General features: G+C 44.1%; 1 protein-coding gene across 1 annotated transcript in view; it reads right to left on the bottom strand.

The window, feature by feature from the left end:
- LOC111152819 (WW domain containing oxidoreductase) overlaps nucleotides 1-24,821 on the bottom strand; it is a 1,002,850-nt gene that overhangs the window by 687,699 nt on the left and 290,330 nt on the right. The window contains exon 6 of the mRNA XM_022511477.1: nucleotides 5,812-5,900. Within this exon, the coding sequence (XP_022367185.1) occupies nucleotides 5,812-5,900 (89 nt within the window). The remainder of the gene's footprint in view (nucleotides 1-5,811; nucleotides 5,901-24,821) is intronic.

Here is a 24,821-nt window from a genome sequence, read left to right as displayed (position 1 = left end):
AAGAAAAGAAAAATACACATTAATAACACTCAGAGGCACAACACACTGAGGTGTCCCTGGTTATTCCATGCATTATGGCGCTTCTCTCCAAAACCATAAAAAAATGTACGTGATAATCTACTTCACATAGATCTGGAAAGCAAGGTACAGAGACGCCAATAGTTTGCCCAAAGTCACATAGCTAGTAAGACAGCAGAACTGGGATTTAAATCTAAGTTCTGCTGCGCCACAAAACTCTATTCTTTCCACACCATGGCTGGCACACTATGGCTCTTGTGCAAATCAGGCTCATCTCCTGTTTCTCCAAATAAAGATTTATTGGAACACAGTCATGCTCACCCACTCAAATACTGTCCATGGCTGCTTTCATGCCACAAAGGCAGAGCTGAGTAATTGCAACAGATATCTCAGGGCCTGAAAAGTCTAAAATATTTATTCTCTGGCTCTTTACAAAAATGTTTGCTGACCCCTGCATTACACTATACTACTGTGAGTTAGTATTTTTGTTTAATAAGAAATGACAGTACATAAAATGATTCTGAAATTTTAAAAAAGAATTACATTAAAAGATACCTAAAGAATTAAATTTCAGAGGGAAGAAATTTATTTACGAGGGAATCGTTCTTCCCTGATATTTCTATATAGATTAAATGGTTCACAATATAATTTTTCAACACCCTAACATGGAAAATGTACGGGATGGGGAAAAACTAACTTGTAGACTTTTTAAATTTTTCCTTAAAAAGTCGTAATTAAGATCTAGATTTAGAGAGTTCATTACAGCTAAAATCTGCCTCTCCTTTTCTCTTTTCTTTTGAATTTCGTACTGTGTAGAAAAGCAAAGCAATATGATCCTTTGCTAGGCAAACCAGAAATGGATTTCTCGTGTCGAGCAAAGAGGAATGCAGATATGTTGGCTAAAACATTATTCTTAAAATTGAGCTGAGAAGAAAAAGAAAGATTAAGCCGTAATTTACACATCGGTCTTCAGGGTAATTTATCCCTCAAAATGTAGAATTTATTTATAATTTATGGCCCACCCACTTCCATACAAGGATTTGAGACAGCAAAATTTGGAATAAGGATCCAAGAATATTATATCTGGGTTCAGTAGATTCAAGTTCTGAAAATAATTTAGTAAAGAGTAAAAATAAATAACTTTGTTAAAGATTGTCCCCCTCAAATGTTTAAAAAATAAAGAAAACTGTTCTCTTAGCAGTTTTTTTAAAAACATCACTATTCTATATTATTTTCTAAATGAAACAAAGTCTAATTTCCTTAAATTATACTGGAGACAGAAAGTTGAGAAGGTAAAGTAGAAATCCATGACCAAAAAGGAAGTTCTAGAAACCATCAGAATTGTATATATTATTTTAATATGAACTGACTATTGATTTCAATTAATTTTCAGAAGAGATCAAAACACTTGGTCAACACTGTAAGAGCTGATTGGTACCTGGGATCCAAGCCAAGAACTTCCTGTATTATGTGCCATTACCAGTTTTCAAAACTCCAGGATTGGAATCCAGGTGTCCATTATTTCAGGAGTACCCAGAACTCAAACATTATATCTTCTAAAAAAGGCAAAGTATCTACAGAGCTTCTAGTTCTAGTAGCTGTCAAACTGTTCCACGCTCTGTTCAAAATATGCACTTTTCAGGGAGCTAAGCAGCTAGAAACCAGGAATGAAAATGTACAAAAGTGCCCCAAACAATGGACTATGGTTGCAGAGCCCAATTCAGAAAATGCCAGTATTTGGTCTGCATGACTAGTAAAGGTCCCAGCTCTTCATACTCTAATGGATGCCTCCGCCTGCCAGCCAGTGTGGAGTCTGGCTGTTGTCCAGGATTGCAGTTTAAAGAAAATTTCCTTCAAAATTCAGTTTGGTTGGGACTTACAACAGGCTCGGGCTTGGAACTTTCCAGTAATGCACAACATAATTCAACCTGAGACACACTGGCCGACCACTATCACCACTAACTATGGGGAGAACCGTCTGGAAGCAGGCAGAGATTCCTGGCCTGACCACCCGGAAGAGTGAGTGGAGAGCGGAATGAATGAATGCACATAGAGGTGGGAGAGGAATGGAGTGGTCAGAGTGTGCCATGCCCAGCAAAGCTGGCGTCGGCAAGCGGCTGTGTACGTCTTCTCGATGGTAGACTACCCCACCACCTGCGCAGCACTCTTGCCCAAGAATTAAATGGGCATTGGACCAAGCTCTAGAGTTAGCTACACTTCCTGAGAAATTCAGGAGACAAAAGAACACGTTCAATGGCACCATCGGGATGCAGTTCCTCAAGTATAGGATACAGAAAACTCTCGAGGGCAACCTTATCACTTCAACAAGCTGCATTAACTTAAAAAAAAAGAGGGGAAAGCTACAGATTAAAGTCTATTCATTGCATCTGAACAAGCAATTGATTTAAACTAACTGAAAGAGAGCATGGGCAGGTTTCCTGTTTGTAACGGTGTTAAGCTGCGAAACTGTGGAGTAACGTCTTGCTCAGGCACATCCCAGTACAGGAATCGCGCTGAAACATGGGACTGAAGAATGAAATACAGCAAGAAGAGCTGTTCTAGATTCAGACAAACTTTGTTCAAACTGCCAGATACACCATTGGCTAAAGTTGGAAAAGCGATTTAGCCTCTCTGTGAAAGGCTGAGCCTTTCAGTTGGTAATGCCTAGAGTGGCTATAAGAAATGAAAGAGAGAATTCACGTGCAAGTGCTCAGCACCTCGCCTCGCAGAGAAGAAACAGCGAGCTGGCTAGCAGCTATTATTTTGTTTGACCGTTATTAGTGGTGCTCATTCTGAAATAGCCTCCCGCCCTCCACCTCTCCCCTCTGCCCGGAAAAAAGACAACATCCCGGAGTGGGCTGACTGCACATCTCCTCCGGGTAGAAGGCAGATGGAGTGGGGCTCTAGGACAGGCTGCCCCCTCCAGCGGGGTTTGCATCTAGCATCTGTTTCTACCTTTCCATGTGTCAGTCTACACAACACGCCGCCTCTCCCGGTGCAGAGAGGTGCACGAGGGCTAGAGCACGAACCAGGGGGAATACACACGGAGAGAGGCGGCCAGCAATACTTCTGGCGGGCTCGCAGGCTCTCAAACGGAGTAGTAAACAGGGCCGTCCACATGGAATTTCAATGCGAGGTTTTTCCTCTCCTCAGTCCAACAGCACAAAAGGAGATCGGTTCTGAACTGGCAGGCCTTCTTTCATTTGTCATTATGTTTTACACACAAGGAAATTTCCATGTCTGAAGATGGGAGGTGATGAGAAGCAGGAGGCTACACGTGGTTTTTGGCAGCCCAGCCGCCTGCACTTGTGTTCACTTCTGACAGTGCTCAGAATCTGAAGGCCCGTAAGTACTAAACTGTCATCTGCCTATCCAGGAGAGATTTCACTTGGGCAGTATTTCAAAAGTAAAATTACTCACTTTTTTATGCATATTTTCGCCACCACAATATTTCTCTAAGCCGTGTAAAAGGCTGGATCTCGAGAGACATATAAAAAGAGGTTTGTGGTACAGGATTTTGCTAAAAGGAAAATCGCCTTCGTTTCTGAACCTACAAGTACAAAAATTCAGTCATTTGCTAAAATCTAGGATTAGAGCAAAATGGGTGATCGCTTTATCCAAGAGTTTGAGGTTGGTGATTACAAAAGGCAGTTGAATTTGATGATTTCTGAACTGCTTGAACTAACGGTCTTGCTACGACTTGGAAGACAGTCCTGTTATGTAACTGCTGGCGCGCCTGCTGCTCCCAGCGCGGCCTGATCCAGGGACTGGAGGGAGCACAGAGAGGCCGCACCGTGGCAGGGACTGCGTGACAGTCAGAACTGGAGGGAAGTCCCATGCCTGCTCCCAGTCTGCCACGTGACCCTGCGAGAGTCACTCACTGCCTCTGATCTCGGTTTCCACTGCATTTCTAGTTAGAGACAGGGCTGCACGGTGGGTGAGCAGGAGGCCCGGAGAGACTGCTGCAGAGGCTCTCGGGGCTGGGGGTGGGAGGTGCCTGCTTCCCAGCTGTGGGCCCTCAGATAACCCACCTTCCCCTTCTAGTCTTGCTCTCCTCATCTGTATAACAGAATAAGAAATAGCAGCAAATCAGAAAATGTGCGCAAAGGATTCTCAGTGTGTGGCCCATAACAGCCCTGGATACATGAACTGCTACCGCTCATTGCTGCTTTACTACTATTTTTCCAAACAACCCCAAAAGCAGTAGTTTGAGGAGTCAGCCCTGAGCAATAAAACTGCTTGCTGGCCCCTGAGCTTACAGCTTCTTGTCTGAGGGGAAGTGGGCTTTCAGGGACCAGCACTCTCTTCCCAGAGCCCAGAAGAGTGGCTGGGGCTCTAGAGGCACTCAGTGTGTGCGAAGCGAATGAGCAAGTGATGCAGTTACACGCAAGCACATGTCTTCGTCGCCACCACTGCACCCTGACCTGACCTTGTCTGGGAGCTCCGGAGCAGGCTGGCAGCCGCCGACTGGCGGACACTGCGGAGAGCACACACAGCGGGCTCGCCCGGGTCTGCTGGCTCACTGGGGACGTGACCGACTGTTCGCTGAGTGCAGGGCCTGCATTTACAGGGACCATGCAAGTCCACTCAAGACTCTGACTTTGTATTTCAACCTCAAGGACTCAGACCACTTGCTAAAAGGCTTTAGAGAACAAACTTCCTCGCCGTATAAAAGAGCAGAGTGAGACGGTGAGGCAGACTCAAGAGCGACTGGCCACCAGCCAACATTGGCGAGCTCAGATCTCTACAGTGCCTTCTGACTATCTGGCTGAAATGCCTCCCCATACGTCTGTCATCTGCTGGGAGAACTATAAAACCAACACTCCCAACACAGCCTAACCCAAAGACAACTTGTCATTTATCAGCATTCTCCCAAATTCAGTCATCCTGGTGCCACTTCTGGAACCATCTTATTCTTGGCACCACCTGTACTGTTATTAACTTAATCCTCGTGTTTAAATCAATTCACTGAAAAAAAATTAAATGCAGTTTTTTTTTTTTAAATGAAATTCAAACTGCTATGTTAAATGAGAAACCAGTATTGCTTGCCCTCAATATGAGGGAACCATAAAAATAAACACTTGGAAACAAAACATTGTCATTAAAACGGAGCTGGCCACCACTGCTTTTCCCCAGCTCCGGGTCGGAGCTCTGCTGGCTCGCTCTCGCTCTCTCTCTCTCCCCGTTACAAAGGGAGGTAGGCATGTGACAGCATAAACATGTGCCAGCCCCTAGTGAAGGCATCCTCCTTTGGACATTTGGAAAGACTAAAAAAGAAGGAAAGAAGAGTAACTTTCCCACAACTTGAGTCCATCTTTTGGAGCCATGTTCACACACCAGATAAAATCATCACAGACGTGGAAATGGTAGAACTGTCTCAGGCTCTGATTCTTGGCCCCCTTGGAGGACTGGATAAATAAGGCTACTCATTCCCGGATGAATGAAAATGTGCTTTTTCTTGACTCTGAGATGCACTGCAAAAATGTCGGTAATCAAGATGCGTCCTACAATCGGCTGGTTTTTATTAGCCACTTTTACTAGTGCACGAATAGTATCTCTCCTTTTTTATTGGGGGAGCTGTTATTAGATTGATGACATGTCTCATAATGAGGGTGACTCAAGAAGTCAAGAAAATATGGTACACCTTAACAGGGCCAATATAAATGAGCCTGCTGTTTGGACGCCAGGACAACATAACAGCCTCACATTTGTGTTCTCCCAATTGTGTTCATCTGATAAAGACATTACAATAGCAAGATATTATGATCTATAACCCTCCACTGGAACACTCACAGATTCTTGGCCTTGAACGCTTGAGCAAAATGCTGCACGCTACGGAGCAGAGCAAGGTCCAGGGTCATTGCTTCTACCTTGGCTTTGTGCTGGAATGAGAGAAAATAAAAAGAAATGATAAATAACAGCAAGTTTAGTTCATGGTATCAAGTTACAGTAAATGTGTTATGGAACATGTCGGAATTCCCCTGTTTAATATTAGACGCCCAGAGAGAATATAAATCATCGGAATGAATGGAAGAACAGGGCTTTTACTGCCAAGTTTGGGAGGATGTGAGGCTGGGAATCTGCTAAAACCGCAGGCTGGGGATTGTGCTATTTCACTCAGCACACAGAGGAGCCTCCAAAGGGTCTTCAGGCTCACGCATCTCCTCTCAATCTGCAACCTAAAAAAAAAAAAAAAACCCATAAAAATAGGGGAACACCAGGACAAAGCCTGGTCTGTGCAAGAATTCAGCGGATGATATTTTTATCTCAAAAGATTTCAGATCCATCCAGGTTCTGAAATAATTCCATTGAGCCTGTGTCAAAAATTAAAGATGAATCATTTAGAGAAAAGTACAAAAGCAGGCAAAACTCATCGATTCCAATGGACCCTGAGTGACCTAGATCCCAGAGAGACCTCTGGTTTCACAACCCGGAAAACCCTACAGATGGGTGGAGCACACGTGGATGGTAAGAATGACTACTGTCTGTTCGGGGCTGACCATGCACCACCTCGTTTCATCCCCACAGCAACTCAATGGGTTCTACTTCCCCTATTTTACATGTGGCCTCTTGTAAGAGATCCCAGAGCTAAGAAGGGTTGGGGGCAAAGATTCACCCCAGTCAGTCTGACTTCAAAGCCCATGTTCCCTCCTTGACAGAAGCCAGAAGGCCAAGGGCATCAGGGTTTGAACAAATCATGTTCCACTGGGCAGTGTCCTAGCATAATTCTGATAAGATGAGGGCTGCCTTTCAGACTCGCCCCATGTTTATGGAGCACTCCCAATTTTTAAGCCTGGCTGGCCTGCACGGTACACAGTTAAATACTATCCCTTCTGAGACCTCTGTCCTCCAAAGCACAAACAGCCAAGAACGCCAGGGCCACCTGCCTGTCCAGATAAGCTAATTCCCAGAGAACAAATGGCAAGGCTGGGAATTCTCATCCGGACTGTGATGCTATGGTGGGACCAAGGAGACAAGCACTACGAAGGGGGATGCCAGCGGCACTGCGGGCACTTCCTCCACCTCAGTTGTCTTATTCGGGGAGAGATACAAACTGTGCTGAGATGCTTAGTACATCACAGCACTTTGTCTTGGCTGCCTCCGTGCTGGGCTGAACCCGGGTCCCCAGCCTTGAACAACAAACATCAGGCAGTGGCAGCTGGGAGGCCAAATGACTTTGGGCCATTTAACATAGCTGAGCCTCGGTTCCCTCATGTATAAAAGCAAAATATTAATTATCTCCTCATAGACTTGTGAGAGTGAGTGGATAGCACCTTACACCCAGCCTGCAAGAGAGAAGGCATTTAACAAACTTAACAAGAAGTAGATACGGTATCTCGTGTGCCAGATTCCTTCAGGTCTACAACAAACAGTGGTTTGTGTGGGCTACAGAGCAGCGTGGGGGATGGAACGGTATTAACGAAGACTGCGTCAGACCAGCTTGCTGTTAGAAGACGATCCAGGGCATGTCTCCTAACAGAGCCAAGGTTTAGGGAAAGAGATGTAAGGTGATAAAAGGACGACCCCAATCCCAACAGGCATATAGGTGGTGAAGGCAAGTTGACCAATGTAGACTGAATTTCCTCAGGTAACAGTGGCAGGTGCACAAGCATGCTGATTTCAGGAGGAGGAGCAGAAACATTTAACCTGAACCAGGAAGAGGGGAAAATATCACCACACGGGTTTTGTTAGGAGCTTCCCAAGACCAGAGAATAGTAGAGCTGGAGGATCCACAGTGACGTGAGGCCACACCCTTTGTCTGATAGAGAAAGACACCACCAACGGCAGAGATGAACGCACTTGACTGAGGTTGTACCATGTAGACAGCTTGGGCCTCCAGACCAGGAGAAAAACCCTACTTACTCCCTGTCTGCGTGGCTGATGACCGTCCGATGAATAAAATCTCTTCAGAGTACTGAGTCTGTCAACGGCTAATTTTTATTCCCCACAGATTCTTACTCCATCTGACATTAAGAGTTAGCAAATAAAGTGGCCTTTCACCCTCATACTACGACCTCTGGCCCCAGCCTTACTTCACTTAGAGCAAGATGCTCACTGCCACACAGAGGATCTTACAGAACTTTGAATCTATCACAAGAGGAAAACTGCTGGGGAAGCAGTGGGAAAGACACCGTTCCTCTCAGCCAAGCCCCTTAGGGAAACCCCATGGGATATGCAGGCTACGTATCATAAAAAGGCTTATACATATTTCCCTCATCAAACAGGGAGAACAGTCCCAGATGGTGACCCCAAAGCAATCTCTCAAAGAAAATGATGGCTCAGCCAAGTGGGCCAGTACATCCTTCTGTATGTGTAACTTACAACAGGTAAGTTGTCTTTTGGTCCTCCCCCTTCACTTTAAAATAAAGTACAGAGCTGCCACTACCAAGAAGTACAAAATCAGAACATACACATCCAGAGGGAACAAGGGGTCACAAGCCACCGAGTAGTTCAACAGACTAATCCACAGGCTGTGGGTTACTAGGCTCCTGGGGACAGTGATTCAAGTCCACACACTATTACTCAGGTAATTCCCCTGCCCCCAGCACCAGGTTTCCTATTTCTGCTATTGACCCTGTGAAATGCAGAGAAACTATGTGCAATCTAGTCAGTTCAGGGAAGAAAAAACACACAGCTTTCAGAATCAGTGTGTGTGTGTTGGGGAGGGCTGCTCTTCTGACTGTCTCACAAACCTAGCAACATGATAGACATGTTTATCATGGGAAGCATTCAAAACAGGAGCCCACGGCCCCGGCACTGCAGGCAACACCCACGAACTGCCGTCTGCTGGGTGGGGGCCAGAGGCTCCGTCCACCAGTGTGAGCTTTCCTGCCATGTCTGGCCAGGAATCCAGGACTGACCACAATGCACCTCTCCAGTGTAACTCACGAACTTTCTGTTGTTACTGTTAACTTTGATTTGGAACCAGTTATAGACCCACAAGAAGTGGCAAAAACAGCACCGAGAGTCCCCCACCTCCCAGCACTGCCGATGGTGACATCTTACCCATGTCTACAGCACATTATCAGAAGCAGAAAACCCACAGTGGTGCAAACACAGCCCATGAGACCACAGACATTGCCTGGGCTTGACCAGTTTGGGGATGCACTCAGAGTCTTGCGTTTGGACTATCTTTGTGTACAATTCCACAGAGTAAATGACAATTTACTCTGCATAGATTCCTCTAACAATCACCACATTTAAGATGCAGACTGTTCCACCACCACTACAGAACTGGTGGGTTTTTTAATTAGAGGTGTTAAATTAGCATTTGCCATCTAGAACATAAGAAGTCCAGGCTTTCTCTGGGCTGGGTTTGCTCTTTGGCAAATCAAACACATAAACAAAGTCCTCGCTTAAAACCCCTTAGTACATTAGAACAGCCAATAAGCTATGGTCCAGCTTCCTTAGTACGGCTCACACGACTGCCTCCCTACCGACCAGGAGAAGGTGTTTCAGTGTCCTCACCGAACAGCTCCCAAACCTCGGTGTCGTAAAACAGTCAAGGATCACTACTCACACACACTGATCCCAGGTCAGTAAAACCATGTTCATTCTGGTTAGCCAGGGGCCCAGGCAGATAGGGCCTCTACCTTCTGTCACATCACTCGCCTCTACTGTGTGGGGAGGAGAATGTGACAAACTGCACAGAGGACAGATCTGAAGGCCTCCCCCCCGCAGTATAGATGTCACTTCTGCTCACATTGTGTGGCAGAGCAAGTTATGTGGTCATGCCCAGCTTCAGAAGGCATAAGCCTCCATGTCCTCAAAACTACACAGAGAAATAGATACATATACAGAATATATACAGTGCATATATAGAATATATATGTATCTATTGCTACATGTATTTCTGTATTTGTATTTCTATGTATATAGTGGAAGAAATGGAAATGCGTGTGCGTGTGCGTGTGCGTGTGTAAAATGAAGAACGATAACAACTAACATACAGTCTATGACTTTCCCCTTGCAGGGTTATTTAAGGCCACTTTCTACTTCACACTTTCATTAATTACAGAAAATTTTAGAAAAGGCAGGTGAATATGGACAAAAAGCATCTACAATCCCCCCAACTCCAAAATAAACTGTTAACCTTGCATATGCCCCTCACTTCTTCTTTGCCATCTAGATAGAGCCATCTATCCATCTATCCACTCAGCTTTGTTTAACTGGAAGAACTTCATACCAAGAGCTTTGAATCTTAAAATGCTATCAGATGCTTCTCTCAACCCTTCCCCAAATCCTCACTCTTCTCTCTAATCACACCAGTACACAATCTCCTTGTCTCAGGCAGAATAAGAATGTAAATTTACTTTAAATTATGTATACAGATGCCGGTACCCATCATTTTAAAACAGAACTGCACAGGTGGCATCCCACACAGGAAGCATCAGGCAACTTCTAAGTAGCTGAGAAGCCCACCTGCTCCTGACACCCCGGGCTCAGCCACAAAAGCAGAGTAATTAAGCAACCCACATACTCTTCCTCCATTTCCCTGGGATCTGAGGACACTTGCTGGTGGCACAGTTTATGGACACCCTCGATAGGCCAAGTCTTCTTGGTCTATTCTTTATTTACGTTCTAAAATCTGCCTCAATGATTCAAGAGTCTATAAATGCCCAACCAAAGGGACTGCTTGCCGCTGTGATGTAAGAGTGATCACTCATATCATTTTATGACTACAAACTAGCCAAGTGTGACTCAGATGTGATACTGCCTGAAACCAAAAGAGCCATATAGGGACCGTGTGGTATTTAAGTGGAGGAGCGGGGAGACGCTGTCATCCACAGCAGAGATAGCAGACCCAGGCTGACCTGGAGCCACAGCCCAGTGTGGTCGCAGCAATAGCAGCATGACTTCAGGGCAGCTACATGAATGCTCTCGGCCTTAGCTGCTTTAATGGAAAATGGGCACTTGCCTTGTGTGTTTAGAGTAAAAATGAGGTATGCTGTATATAAGGCCTGAGACACTTAAATAATAACTACAATAATCATTATTTTGAAGGCCACTGCTAAAACGTGATACCTGTTATTTCTCAATAATAAAGCATATTAGTAATTGTGGCCTCCTTTCTCCATTTCATAAAACTAAATTCAATAACTCACAGAAAGTTTGAATAGCAACTCAGCAATTGAGGATGATACCCGACCCCAAAGCAGGAGGAAGGGGGCTTGCTGAATCCCCTGGAGGCCATGGTAATCCAGTTTCCAAATTCCTTAAGTGGTCTGAATGTAAAGGGCATTGGTGAAGGCCATGGACTCAAGCTGCACTGCCTGGGTCCTCCACTGACCAGACAGGAAAGTTACATCTCCCACCTGTGCATTCAACGTTTCCTTCTATCAGACAAAAGTCATGACAGCACCTGCCTTACCAGAAAGTGAGGTAATACATGTAAAGCATTTAGAATAGTGCCTAACTACTTGGCAAGTATTCTGTAATTGATAGCAATGATTGTCTTTATTGTGATTGTGTTTGTTTTCATTCCTACCATTGTCAGCACCATCATAATCATCACCACCATCATCACCATCACTGCAACCATCATCATCACCATTATAGCCACCACCATCACCATTACCATCACCATCATCATCACCATCATCATCACCACCACCACCACCATCATCACCACCACCACCATCATCACCATCACCACAACCATCATCATCACCATCATCAACATCACCACCACCATCATCACCATCATTATCATTACCACCACCACCACCAAGATCATCACCACCACCACCATCGTCATCACCACCACCATCATCACCATCATCATCATCACCACCACCATCACCATTATCACCACCACCACCATCACCATCATCACTGTCACCATTGGCACTGAATCGCTTCACTGTTCACTGCAAGGGCTGAATTGGACATAACAGGCCAATGGGAGTGATCTCAGAACACTGGCCATATGAGCCCTCGCCCAACAGCACCTTCTATCCCTACCTATCCCAACTTGATGGGGGTACTTTTCACCCACCATTTCATAGATATAGAATCTGAAGATCTGAAAGCTCTTGTACAACTTCACCCAGGTAACAGTGGCAGAGCCAAGGTTCACACCAAGCCATGATTATAATCACTCTTGATACTCAAAAATGTCCACACAACCCACCTGTCCTCTCCCCCTCAACCTTTCCCCACTCCCCAGGCCCTCAAATCAAGGCCAACCCTGAGGAAAACCTCCAGATCTCTAAGTGCCTCATAAAAAGCAGCATGCTGATGTTTATCAACATGAATTCATTCACTAACTCTGCCTCTAATGGTAAATATATATATTCCATGGACTCCATCCCCTTTACTTATTTTCTACCCCCTCCATCATTGCAACAGGTAAGAAGAAAGATCTCACCCATAGTCTGCTTGCCATCAATGGAAGAACAAAAAGGGTAATATCTCACGGCAAGAGGCATTTAGAAAACTGTATATAAATAATTCAAGTGGCCAACCATACTTAAAAAACAACTTTTACTTAAAAATCATCATTAATTATGAAGTGCCTATGAATTAGCGGGAGGTATATCAATTTTTTTGCTCCACAGTCTGATTTCTCCCTGTAACGAATCCAAAGTATTTGGTACGGGACCAAGACCCATTGGGCACTATGAGGCACGTTCAGTGCAATCAAGCCAAGTATACTTCAAAATGCTCTCAGCTCGCACAAGACCTTTGCTTCCTCCCACTCAACCTGACCACACACACTTCTGACACAGTCCCAGGGCAGCAGCTCTAGTGAGAACAGCTCTTCATTTTGTGTTGAAAGCACCATGTCTGAGTTGGTCAAAAGAAGAGTACACAGTCCATCTGGAGGTAGAAAGCTGGAGAAACCCAAAAAACCTCTTGCTGAGCCAGAGCTGGGAGCCCAGACTCCACAGGACCAGAGGAAATTCTCCTTCAGCAGTGGGGACTCAGCACATGCTATGGCAAATACAAGATTTACCATTTAAGGGCCACTAGCTACTGCACATCCTAACCTGAAGGTGCCAGTCCATGAGGATTTGATGGGTGTGTGGCTACCTCTCTCTTACACTAATGGAAGAATTCATTTCTGTGTTTCCCTAAAAAAAGTTCTCATTTACATATACTCATTGATTATAAAAGCCGAAAAAATAAAAAAGAGCATCTATGATATGCCTGGCATTTACTTTTCCTTTAAAAGTAACATGAAAAATCTTTTCAAGTGTACATTATTTCCCCCATTTTATAGAGTAGAAAACAGAGGCCGATGAAAGCTTAAAGTGGCACAGCTAGTGAGACACAGACCCAGGTTTCCAACGGAGATGTGGCCAGCTCCAGAGCTCATCTCTTGGCCGGACACCACACTGTGCTGCACCCCTGTTGTCAGAGCCCTCAACACAGAACACCAAGAAGCTCTAAAGAAATTAACATCATCTATATATTCTTATTTGTACCCATTTTATATCATATTTATTTTATACATTTAGAATTTACAAGAGAAGCCTACTGCTGAAGGAGAAAATGTAACCAAGGCAATAATCTACACTCAGATCTTATTGCTAATGGCATCCTGCAAATTCTAATCCAATGGGCCTTAATTGCATTATGCTGATGTCTCTCACCCTTCCACTTTACATACTCTCAGTCCTGATTTTATGTTCTGAAACCTTAAATAGGAGTTGTCACATTTACAACAGCAAGAGACACTGGGGCTGAGCACATTATTGACATGACATTATTCACTGAACTATAATACAGACCTAACTAAACTGGTTTAATAATTCATCAATATCCTATGTGGGACTTCATAGCACTAATTCCTCCAGTATTATTTAAGTGATGTTAATGGTGGCAGTGAATGGCAGCCTCTTCACCGGGGAATGTGGAAGTAGAGAGACTCTTGCATCTACTTTCGGCTCTGGTACCTTTCAGTCAAACATCCCACACCAGACCATGAGTAAATCCAATGGGGAGTTTGCCCAATCCTGGCCAAGCCTAAAACATTAGAAGGATGCACTGATAAATGCTCTTCCTGATAGGGCACCCAGGAGAAAAAGAGAGTCTCAGAGTCTCTTTTATGCCTCTAAACATTGCACCAGTCTGCATACTACCATTCATTTAACGAGAAAAATACTCTTAGAGAAGATTCTACATCTCCAAGTAGGGAACCAAACCAAAAACAATCCTAGGCAAAGCCCAGGATTTCTGTAAAGGCTTGAGGGATGGGGCTACATCTGTCATTTCTAAACTTTAGATCAACCATCGGCATCAACCCCCCATTCCGGGGCCCCCACGAGCACCGCCTAATCTTGTCCTCCCTCTCCTGCAAAATACACAAACATCCCTAATGAGAAAATCATGACAACTCTTTCTTCATTATATATAGGTCAAAAATTCTGCCTTGTGTTGCTGGAACTCAATTTATAAAATAACTGTATCAATATCTATAGGTAATTGTGAGGCTGATTCAAGGAGAAATTGCACTGGGTAACAGCTTATTTAATCTGGTGTATGAGTTACGTGCCACGTAAAGCAAAACTATTAAAAATGCTCAGACAGTAATTGGCAATATTTTGCACTCTGGATAAAAAATGCTTATTTGCCAGAAACTAACAAGAGAGTGAAAATATTCGAAAACCTTCCAATTTCCCTCTATGCAATGCATTCACTTTGCAGCTTAAAAACAGTTTAAGGACGGACAGCGGATGGCACAGGAGTTTGGCAGTCAACATGATTGTGCGTTTATGCCTTGCTATTGAAGAAAGAGCCTTTTTTCATAGTGAATTTTTCATTCTAATGTAAGTGATGATTTACGTTAACTATAGGTAAAGCATGGTTACATTTTCCTGAAGGATTGCAGGCAAGTAAAGAGTACTACAATAAGTTGAAGCATAAAAGCTTTCTCTGTCATAATATTTATTATAATGGCATATAAAATAGCTGAAATAAATAATAGATGACTAAAGGTAAATTCATATGATAAAGAATCCTTCAGCAGACACCATTACTTTTGACTGCTCTAGTTTTATACACAGTTGAAGACTCTTAATAAACAGGCCCTATATCTTATGTAAGTACTGGAAACATCAAAGATGTGCTTAAAAGGCAACATAGTGGACATGAGCTAATTTATTGTATAATTATACTCTCAACAGGAACAGGCTATATATTTTGAATATTTAATAGCTGTGTTCTTAATGAAACTTGTTAAGCACTAGAAACCCCTATTTGGGCAAAGTCGCAGAAAAAAGAAGTCTCAGCGCCCTCCCGCTTCCCCGATGCAGAAAGAAGTGCACTGCTGAAACTACAGAGATCTGGGGCCCCCTGATCATCTGGTGGCAAGTCAAGAGGGCTCAGCTAAATGGAGCAGGGGGAGAAAAGCAAGATTTGTCAGCTACAGTTCTGAGCAGTCTGAATTCCCCATGAGGGATTCCTGAAGTCTGGAGAAGTCTGGACGGAGAGATGTGACTGTCGTGACAACCGCTGGTGTGGAGAGAACCACGCATGGACTGGCCGGCATCTATCTTGAAGGTTCCCAAGCAGGGTCACTCCATCCCTGAAGGGACATCTGGCAAGGACTGGACAAGTCTGACTGCCACAGCTTGGTGGAGGGGTGTACCCGCATCTAATGGGACAATGCACAGACGGCCCCTGACAACTGGCCCCAGAGGCCAACGGTGCCGCCCTGCATGTGTGAGTTTGCTGAGAGGCTCTCTGATCAGAGCACAGTGGTCTTTGGCTGTTGAACTGTGTCACGGGCGGTAAAAAATCAGACTGGCTCAGTGACATAAGTACAAGTAACACACGGTGGATTTTACAAAGTGAAAACGACTCCCAAACCCACGGCCCCGAGACGAGCAGAGTGACAGCTGGACCCAAATCCTTCCGGAATACAATTTCCACACATCTAAAAACATGGCACAACAACGTTTTCGTACAAACGCAGCATTGTAGCTCACACGTTATTTTATAATAATATTGTTTTTCCCCCGACTCATACATAATTGGATATATCTCAACAGAACTCTACTCCCACTTATTCCAACCAGCATGTTTAGGCCATTGAAGGGGCTGCTCTATCATTTATTAAAAACTGATCCACTTAGGAGGACGCGGCCCTCCACATCCTTCACTAGCTTTATGAACTTATTGCTTAAATTCCCGATGTCTAACCCGCCCTGTCTATAAGGACAGAAATCATGGAAGCCCCTCCACCTTGGGATTGCCGTGAGGACTCAGTGAGACAGCAGCCAGGGCAAGCACCTGCTACAGATGCTCTGGGAGCGTTAACCATGGCTCTTGTTGTAATTAACATTTACAACCCTCAAGCCAGTTTGTTACTGAGAGTGATGCCTCAATACCTGTATTTTGCAACACCGGAACAGTTTCTAGAGGACGAATTCCTGGAAGTAGAATTGCCAGATCAAGAGATGCCCACACTTTAAATTTTGATGGATTTTGCTGGGTGTCCTCCAAGAAGGTCATCATAATTTCCATTCCCATGAATGCTGCCGGAGACTAAGAAAGAAAATCTAAACAACCAATAATTCACAATGACATGTATAGTAAATTAAAATGCAAAGTTTTCCACCTTGATCTCACATACTTGGTACCCAGAAAGTGGCACCAAGCAGGTTTTTGAGACAGGCTTTAACTGAGGAAACAAAGGAATAAATATCAGACCACCTAACAGGACAAACTCAAAAGCTGAGATAAAAGTTTGCTGGTGATGTTAGTGGCAACGGCTTTCTCTAAGCCCTCCGGGAAGCCAGGCACTTCTCCTGGGGCTTCGTGCTGGCAGGCTGAGCCACACTGCTGGATGATGGAGACAAACTCCATATGCAAAGCATGCAGTAAGCATGTAACAGTATCACTGTACCTGAGACGTGACCATGACGGCTATTTTTAATTTATAGATGAATCCAAAGAGAGAAACCTTTCAAAAGTTCTACAGAAACAAGGCAAGGCTTTCAACAGATAATATGGAAAAGATAAAATATACACACACACACACAAACCTTGGAGAAAAATGAGGTATCCTGCTTGAAGTGGCATGTGCCTAAGCAGCCTCTTCTAGGTTCCAAACAAAACACCCATAAAGGCAGAAACAGATGAGAATGCACCCGAAAGAGAGGTCACAGTCAAGTGCTCCCCAAATGCTGTGCACCTTTTACATGAGCTGCAAGACCAAATAAATTACACTTACAAAGGACTTGGAGAAAGAACCAAAATGACGACAACAAGGAAGATATTTTTTATGGGAGGGAGACTGCACTGAATCGTTAAATCATGGATGGTCTGGTTAACATGAGAGGCATAAAGCAGCTTCATATTTTGTAAGAGAAAATTTAGGTATGTTAGTAAAAATTTCAAGAGTGACTTTAGAGACAGAGAGAAAGAGAGAAGGGGCGGGCGGGGGGGGGGGGGGGGGGAGGCAGGGAGGGAAGGAGAGAGGGAGGAATGAAAGAGGATCTTTAGCTTCCAAACCAACAGCCGGGGAGGGAACGATGTAGACGATGTATGGGATATAAAGAAACTGGATCAATCCAAAAAAGTATCCAAAAAGAATTCAATAAATAATAAAGGAAAACACTTGGTAGAGAACAAACATGAAATGAAACTCAGAAGGGACTATTAATATAACCATACTCACAAGAAATATAAATGTACTTAAATCTACATATTAAAAGGCAGAAACCAACGGGCTAGAATCTAAAAATCACCTCTAGGTTATACAGTGAAGATACACTGTGGACGGAGAAAACTAGCATCCCTCAAACTAGCTCTCCCCTTCCCACAGTGTGGGGTTTGCAGAGAAGGGAATGCAGCCAGAAAGTACACTACCCAGCACGCAGGGGGGTGGGTGGGGCATTCCGGCTTCTACCCAAGGCCTTTAAGTGGAGGAGCGTGTAACTCCTGGGCTGTTCCTCTTACGAATTAGGAGGCGAGTATTTTCTTTCTCCGTCCAGAAGATGAATGTAGATGGTAAGGATTTCTTAGGGCCAGAGGGACCCAAGGTGAAAGGAGCTGGGATATCTATTTACCAAGTGAACAACAGCCACCTGTTGATCAGGGACAGCCACGTGGATCTGTGTCATATGCTGGAACTCGTTCAGGAAAACTGTCCTGTGTCTACCCCTTGAAAGGCGGATCCAGCCCTGCCAAGCTCAAGAGAAGAGCTAGCGCATCAGCTCTGTGTGGACCGCTGCCCACTGCTTCGCCCAGACGTTACAAGACAGACACGTGCTGAGGGAAGAAGAATCCTCCGGCTGGCAAGCAGCAATGAAATCTGGCACATTAGAGAGCTGAAAAACACCAAGGGATTCTGGAGACCAAACCGCATAAAATAAACCTGAGAAAGTCTTTGAGAGACAACAGCCATAGTGACTTCTGAATTCATTCAAAAAAATTTGGCCCGGTAGGATACATCAGGTTAATGCGAACTGCTTTTCCACCGAAGGCGGCTACTCCAGATAGTTTCAGGGTACGTGCCTCCGAGGAAAGAGAGAGAGAGTGTGTGTGTGTGTGTGTGTATTGGGTTTGTTAGGGCTCATCTGACAATGGAACCAGGTTTCCTCAGGAAATGAAGTCCACACAGAAGCTGAGGACAGGGGAGCCCTGCAGAGTGGCAGAGGGAGGCCAACACCTGCACGCACAGTCAAAGCAGCCAACGGGTGTCCTGTCCTTCCGCACAAAGCAGGCGGGTTGGGGTGTCGGCACACAGCCACAGGCACATCTGACTTGCTCTGTGGTCTCCTCTCTCATAGCCAAATGGGACAAATGAATCACATTGGGTAATTCTGTTAAAAGCCAGCTAAGTTACAGACTGCATGTTTTCATCTCAGACAGCATTAGAGTGGGGAGGGGGAGTGCGGGGGACACCACCTTATAAATGTCCATTAGAAGCCACTTTGGAATGGCATGCATGTTAAAGCAGCTTGGCCTTAGCGCACGCTCTCCCTGCCTCTTCAATATTTATAAACGGCATCTTCCCCTTTCCCTTTGGCTTGACAACACACAAGTTCCCTACAGGCAGGGCTTCTGCTGTTGCACTGTGATGGGGTGACCCAGAAATTCACCTCTGTAAACGGACACCCTGGTACATTTGCTCCTTCTTCCTAAAGGCAAGCACTGTTTTTATGAGGCTGCATTCCCTTCTGGGATACCAGGCATGCAATGCAACCCCCAGAAGGACTCGGGGGCATTATGGCTGAGGGTCATACTTTCCACTTAAACCAGGTGTCAACTGTCATCACACAGGTAGAACCTTAAGACATCCTTCCTTCTCCTGTTGAAATTGACAAAATCTATTCCATGAGGCAAACCCTCACTATGAATTAAACACTTTGAAGACCCCCTCTCTGGCAGATACCATTCAGGGAAAGGACGATTATAGATTTTTGCCACATTTCACCCTGTGGAGCCCTTACAATGTAGACCTAAATTATCAGTATTTTAGAAATAAAAGAAAGGCTGAGCAAGTATGAAAAGTCAGATAAAAAATCATGTAATTAGTATCTGGTTGAACTGGGATTTTAGTTTTCCTTCCATCCGATAAGCCAATTCTCCTTACAAGATAGTAATACTGTCCTAGCAACAGATCTCTCTTCCCAACCCTGAAATTATCCGACTCCAGAAGACTTTGGTACGGCCAAACATATCTCACTCCTCAGAATGTTCTTCCTTCTACGAATCTGAAATCTTTAACACTTCTTTGTTTTACTTTGACCATTAAAATTTTCATATTATTATGAAAAAAACAGCTAACATCAACCTCTGCCCTATCTCCATGCTCCAGGCTTTGGATTAACCAAATGTGATAACAAAGTCATGTGTAATTTCAATTGTTTCCATATGTGTAGAAGTAAGATATGAATCAAACCACCTGCTCATTCTGATCTACTAGAACAGACTTTTCTTCCCCTATGGACATAAGTTTTCCAGAATAGGGGTCAGCAAACCTTTTCTTGAAAGGGCCAGAATAGGAAGTACTTCAGGTTCTGTGGGCCATATTAGCTACTCAACTTTTGCAGCATGACAACAAAAGCTGCTGGAGATGATGCAAACAAATGGGCAGGGACATATTCCAATAAACCTTTGTTTGAAAAACAGGCAGTGGGCTCAATTTCCTCTCAGCAGAGCATAGTTTGCTGACCTCCGTCTCAGAACACAGTCAGGAAAACTGGGTGTGCTTCCTGAAGTCTGACAGTCTTGTAACTGCTATGATTTACAGATTCCAATAAACATAAGAGAAAAAAGAACATCAGACCATATCTTAGAGTGTATGTTGTTTATCACACAGAACATCTGATAACCATAGAGGTAACACACAGCATGAAGAGTCCCAAACTGTGTAGAATTAAGGATGACAATAGACTTAGCAGTGAGCATGTGTTAACACTGCTCCTTGCAAAATGTGTCTAGTATTAAATGATCTAAATTTGGGAGCATCACACTTTGTAAGTCTCAGCACTAAACAGTCCCCACAATTCCGCCGGTCTACTTGAACCTTTTTGAAATATATTTCAGAATCTCTAGAAGTTCATAAAACCAGTCAAAATTTCAAACTGGATTTTCTAGACATTTTCTAAGCATGCAAATTCTTATGCATTTGGGGTCTGAAGACTTGACATTTTTTCCCACCAGGATCAAAGGTATGTTCCCAGATCTGCTCAAAATTCTCTCCAGAATCCTAGCAACAAGCCCCATCTTGGACACTGGGCATTTGGACATGATATTTCTGTCCTGTTCATAAGCATTTATATTTCAGAAAAACAAAAACAAAACAGCAATAACAACAACAAAACCATGATTCTCTTTATGTAAAGAAGGCCTACACATCTGTTCTTCATTGGAGAGAAGAGAGGTGCAAACACAGACATGGGGGTAGGTGCCAGAGACCCGGGGTGGGCTAGGCAGAAGCACAGCCACAGAAACAAAACAGTGAATACGTGAGACAGACCGCCCGCAAGAGAGTTACCAATAAGGCCGTTCCTGCCACGTCCTAGAGTTTTTCTAATGCAAATGACACAGTAGATTAAGGATGCTGATAGACTAGAGCCATTTCATAAAGTAATAAGAATTAAGAGCACATTGGCACAGGGGCACCTGGGCTCAGTCCTCAAGCGTCTGCCTTCGGCTCTGATCATGATTCCAGGGTCCTGGGATCAAGCCCTGCATCGGGTTCCTTGCTCAGCGGGAAGCCTGTTTCTCCCTCTCCCACTCCCGCTGCTTGTGCTCCATCTCTTGCTGTGTCTCTCTATGTCAAATAAATAAAATAAAATCTTTAAAAAAATTTTTTTAAAAAGACCACATTATCACTCAGGAGAATTCATGCCTTCTGCTGGGGATAGTAAAGATGGTTCCCCCCAGCAGATATCTGAATCATTTGGCATGAGTGAGGGTTTAGGTCCCTCAGCCTTGCCAGAATTCAGTACCAAGCCCTCGTGAGAACCAGTTTCTTAAAGGAAGAATGTTCTCTGGGCCAGGAACCCACCAAGCCCCTGATTTACAAGGATATAAATATTTCAAAATAAAGACAAACTGCTCGAACTAACAGGAAAAGATGCAAAAGAAGCAGTATCATAACCAGCAGCGGGCTCATGACACCAGGACCACCCAGCGGCTGCCTGACTCATGGACTTCAACAGGCCAACCAATCGCGTGTGGACAGTGAGGAAAGGTGCTAGAGCCCCACCAGTTACTCTGGGCCCCGTTACCAGCCCGGCACTTTGCATCAACGCAGATTTCTTTCTTCATCCACAGCACCTTTAAGAAGTAGGTATTAGCATCTTTATGCCCTGAGAAAATGAAAATTAAGTAAATTAGATGAATGGAGAGTCTGAACCAGCTCTAAATGATCCCAAATCATCTGCCACTGCCCACCCCCAGTGCACATAGACTATTACTATGACCGTGACCATGAACAGGAGAGGGAAGGTGGCAGGCTATCAGAAGCCTTGCAAATGATGAAATTCCAGGTACCTAAGCAGAATGGGAGGAAGATACGGACACTCAAGAAGAATCCAGAGAGACCGCGTGTATAGATAAAAAGCATGGAAAACACCCTGTTCCCCTCTCTCCCAAGATCCATAATCTTGTGCTGCACTATTCCCTGCGAGTGCAGACACCCACAGGGCAGCACATTAATCCTTCAAGCACTAACAGATGCTGGCAGGGATTTAGACGGGAATGTATTTACAAAGTGACAAATTATGTTCTGTATTATAGAGAGAGAGAAAGAGCACCCACAAACGGGCTGATAAATGTCAGCTGCAGGCATGACAAACGGTTTATTTTTATTATACTCTAACCGCAAATGTTTCCCCCCCCCCTTTTTTTTTTCCCAGGGAGTCCCAGAGATTTATTTGTTGCAGGGAAAAAACAAGATTATATATGACACAAAGTAATAACTGTAAGATCACTGATAGTCAGGGCACTCTGCCCTCCTGGAAGGCTACATCCAAGCTGAACGGTGCTACTAAAAATGCTACCTTCTCTGAAGCCCAGTAAATGGTTAATAAATCAGAACTGATACAATGCCTTGTAATTAGATATAGCCTTAGTTCACAGACTAGCCAATTGATAGACAATATCCAATTCCCCCTTTACGGACTATCAGGAGGGTAGAGGAACTATTAAAATAAATTTAATGGCTGTGACAGGTGAGAAAATATACCAGAAGCTAAAATGTAATCAGTATATCCAAACCCAAAATAAAATTATAGTCTTTGCTACAAACATAGTCCCTGGAAAGGAGGCTTATGGACAGAGAGCGACATCCACAGGCCGATAAGGGCAAGGTCACTAACTCTAATGTTCAACCTTGAAAACAAGACTGAGAGGGGGGATTTGGCTCGGGGCCAAGAGAAAACGTAAGCATTTATTATTGAGAAACCATTTGGTAGAATTCCTCTCAGCCACTCGTTCAGTCAAATGTTGCTGATAGTGACAGGTACTGTTGAGCTAGTGCCGTGGCAAGATGGTGGAGAGGGGGCCTGGAGTGCGCACCCCTGGCTTCTCACTCAGGCTCTCCCCTAAACTCCACGTGACCTTGGGCAAGTTCCTGCCCACCCAAGAACCTACACAATCTCAGCTGTATCTCTTTATCTCTTCCAGGGCCCATTTCTTTGTTTCTAACAGAATGAGGGATAGTGAAGACAGAAGGCCTAGTAGAAGAAAGGAACCATGGTGGTCAAATAGATTCACTAGAAAGAGGGACATTTTATGTTTTCGGACTCTCAGGTGCAGATTTCTTGTGAAATCCCTGTAAATTAAAACTCCTCACAGTTGCATATTCTAAAAGCAAGATTTTAGAAAAACAGGACAGGAAGACATAAATACATTTAAATCCACAGATTACAGAGTAGGATGAAGAATATCACACACACACACCCACCCACACACACACACACACACACACACACACCAGTGATTACTACACAGAAACTCTGGTTGGCCCCCCTCTCCCCAATATTGAACAAAAAGATCTTTGTGGTGGGGAGTAAGTGGGGGTAGCAGTGTCACCAGAGAACAGGCAGGAAATGTTCTCTCCTATGTCTGTCCCACTGCAGGGCTAGAAGGAGTTTGTGAAAAGTGCCCAGAGATGTCCCAGGGGACAGGGCACCAAGATGCGATCCTGACTCTGCCACTTTCTTTAAGTGTTTTGACCTCCTGGAAACACTAGGACCTCTCCTCCACAGTAAGACTAGGGAAGGGTTGGATAAGATTATGCTTGTAGCCTCTATGGCCCAGCACCTGCGTGGCATGCAGTAAGTTCTTAATGAACTACGCTACTCCCTAGAAGCACCCCCGTCCCAAGGCCCTTTCAATCCTGAAAGAAATAAATGCCTTTCTTGCAAGTTCCATGTCAACATATTCTTTCTTTATCCTGCTTCAGATCTCCATCACTACTTTCCTGTGTCTTCTCTTGTTATTTCTAAAGGTGAGGACGAGACACAAATTCAGCACTAAGCATGTTCCCATGAATCCCTTTCCGTTCCCTAGGCCAATGTGTCCCAAATATGTGACTGTTTTTGCTAGCCTATGGTGTTATGAAATGAAAAATGGGGAGCTGGGAGGAATTCAGTGAGAAGAGAAATTCACTCAATTAAACTAGCAGTCCACGATAGAAGACAGAGAAAAGAAGATCCTATTGTTTAAAGCTGGAACAATTTGAGCAACAAAATAAATAATGATAATACTTAATTATAAGCCATACAATAAAATACATACCCATGAGTCTACACTAATATAAATAATTGACTCAATAAATGGAGGAGAAGAGATAGCTCTTACTTCAGGAGAATTCCAATTTAATAAGTGGAAAAAACATGAGGGAAATACAAAACCATCATTAGGCAAACATCACAATTATTAATTGCTGCTGATGAGATCCACTCATGGATGTTAAAGGTCAGTGTGTTGACATTTAAGGATAAAGAGGACATGTGCACAGTCTCAAAGCATCTCCCCCCAAATACTTATGAATTATGAAGAAAAAACTAGTAACATTACACTGGAGAAACTCAGCAGATACCACCTTCACCAAACGATCGAGGTTACTTTACTGTGAGCATCACCACTGATAAGAGAACGTGTCAACATCCTGACACCCAGGTCTGATGCACTAAGGACACAACATCCCTTCTACGATAGTCCTGCAGAAATACACTTAAACTCCATCTAATCATGAGAAAAACATCAGACATACAAGATTCTCAAAATCAGGAAGGACAAGAAAGGAATAAGGAACTGTCAAAGATTGAAGGCAACCAAGGGGACACAACTAAAGATAATGTGGGATCCTGGACCAGATCCTAAAACTT

This window comes from Enhydra lutris, unplaced genomic scaffold (genome assembly GCF_002288905.1).
Source record: "Enhydra lutris kenyoni isolate GAN:26980312 unplaced genomic scaffold, ASM228890v2 scaffoldscaffold30, whole genome shotgun sequence".
In the NCBI taxonomy this organism is placed as follows: domain Eukaryota; kingdom Metazoa; phylum Chordata; class Mammalia; order Carnivora; family Mustelidae; genus Enhydra; species Enhydra lutris.
Note: the sequence above shows the minus strand (reverse complement) of the source record. Positions and strands in the feature narration are given on the sequence as shown.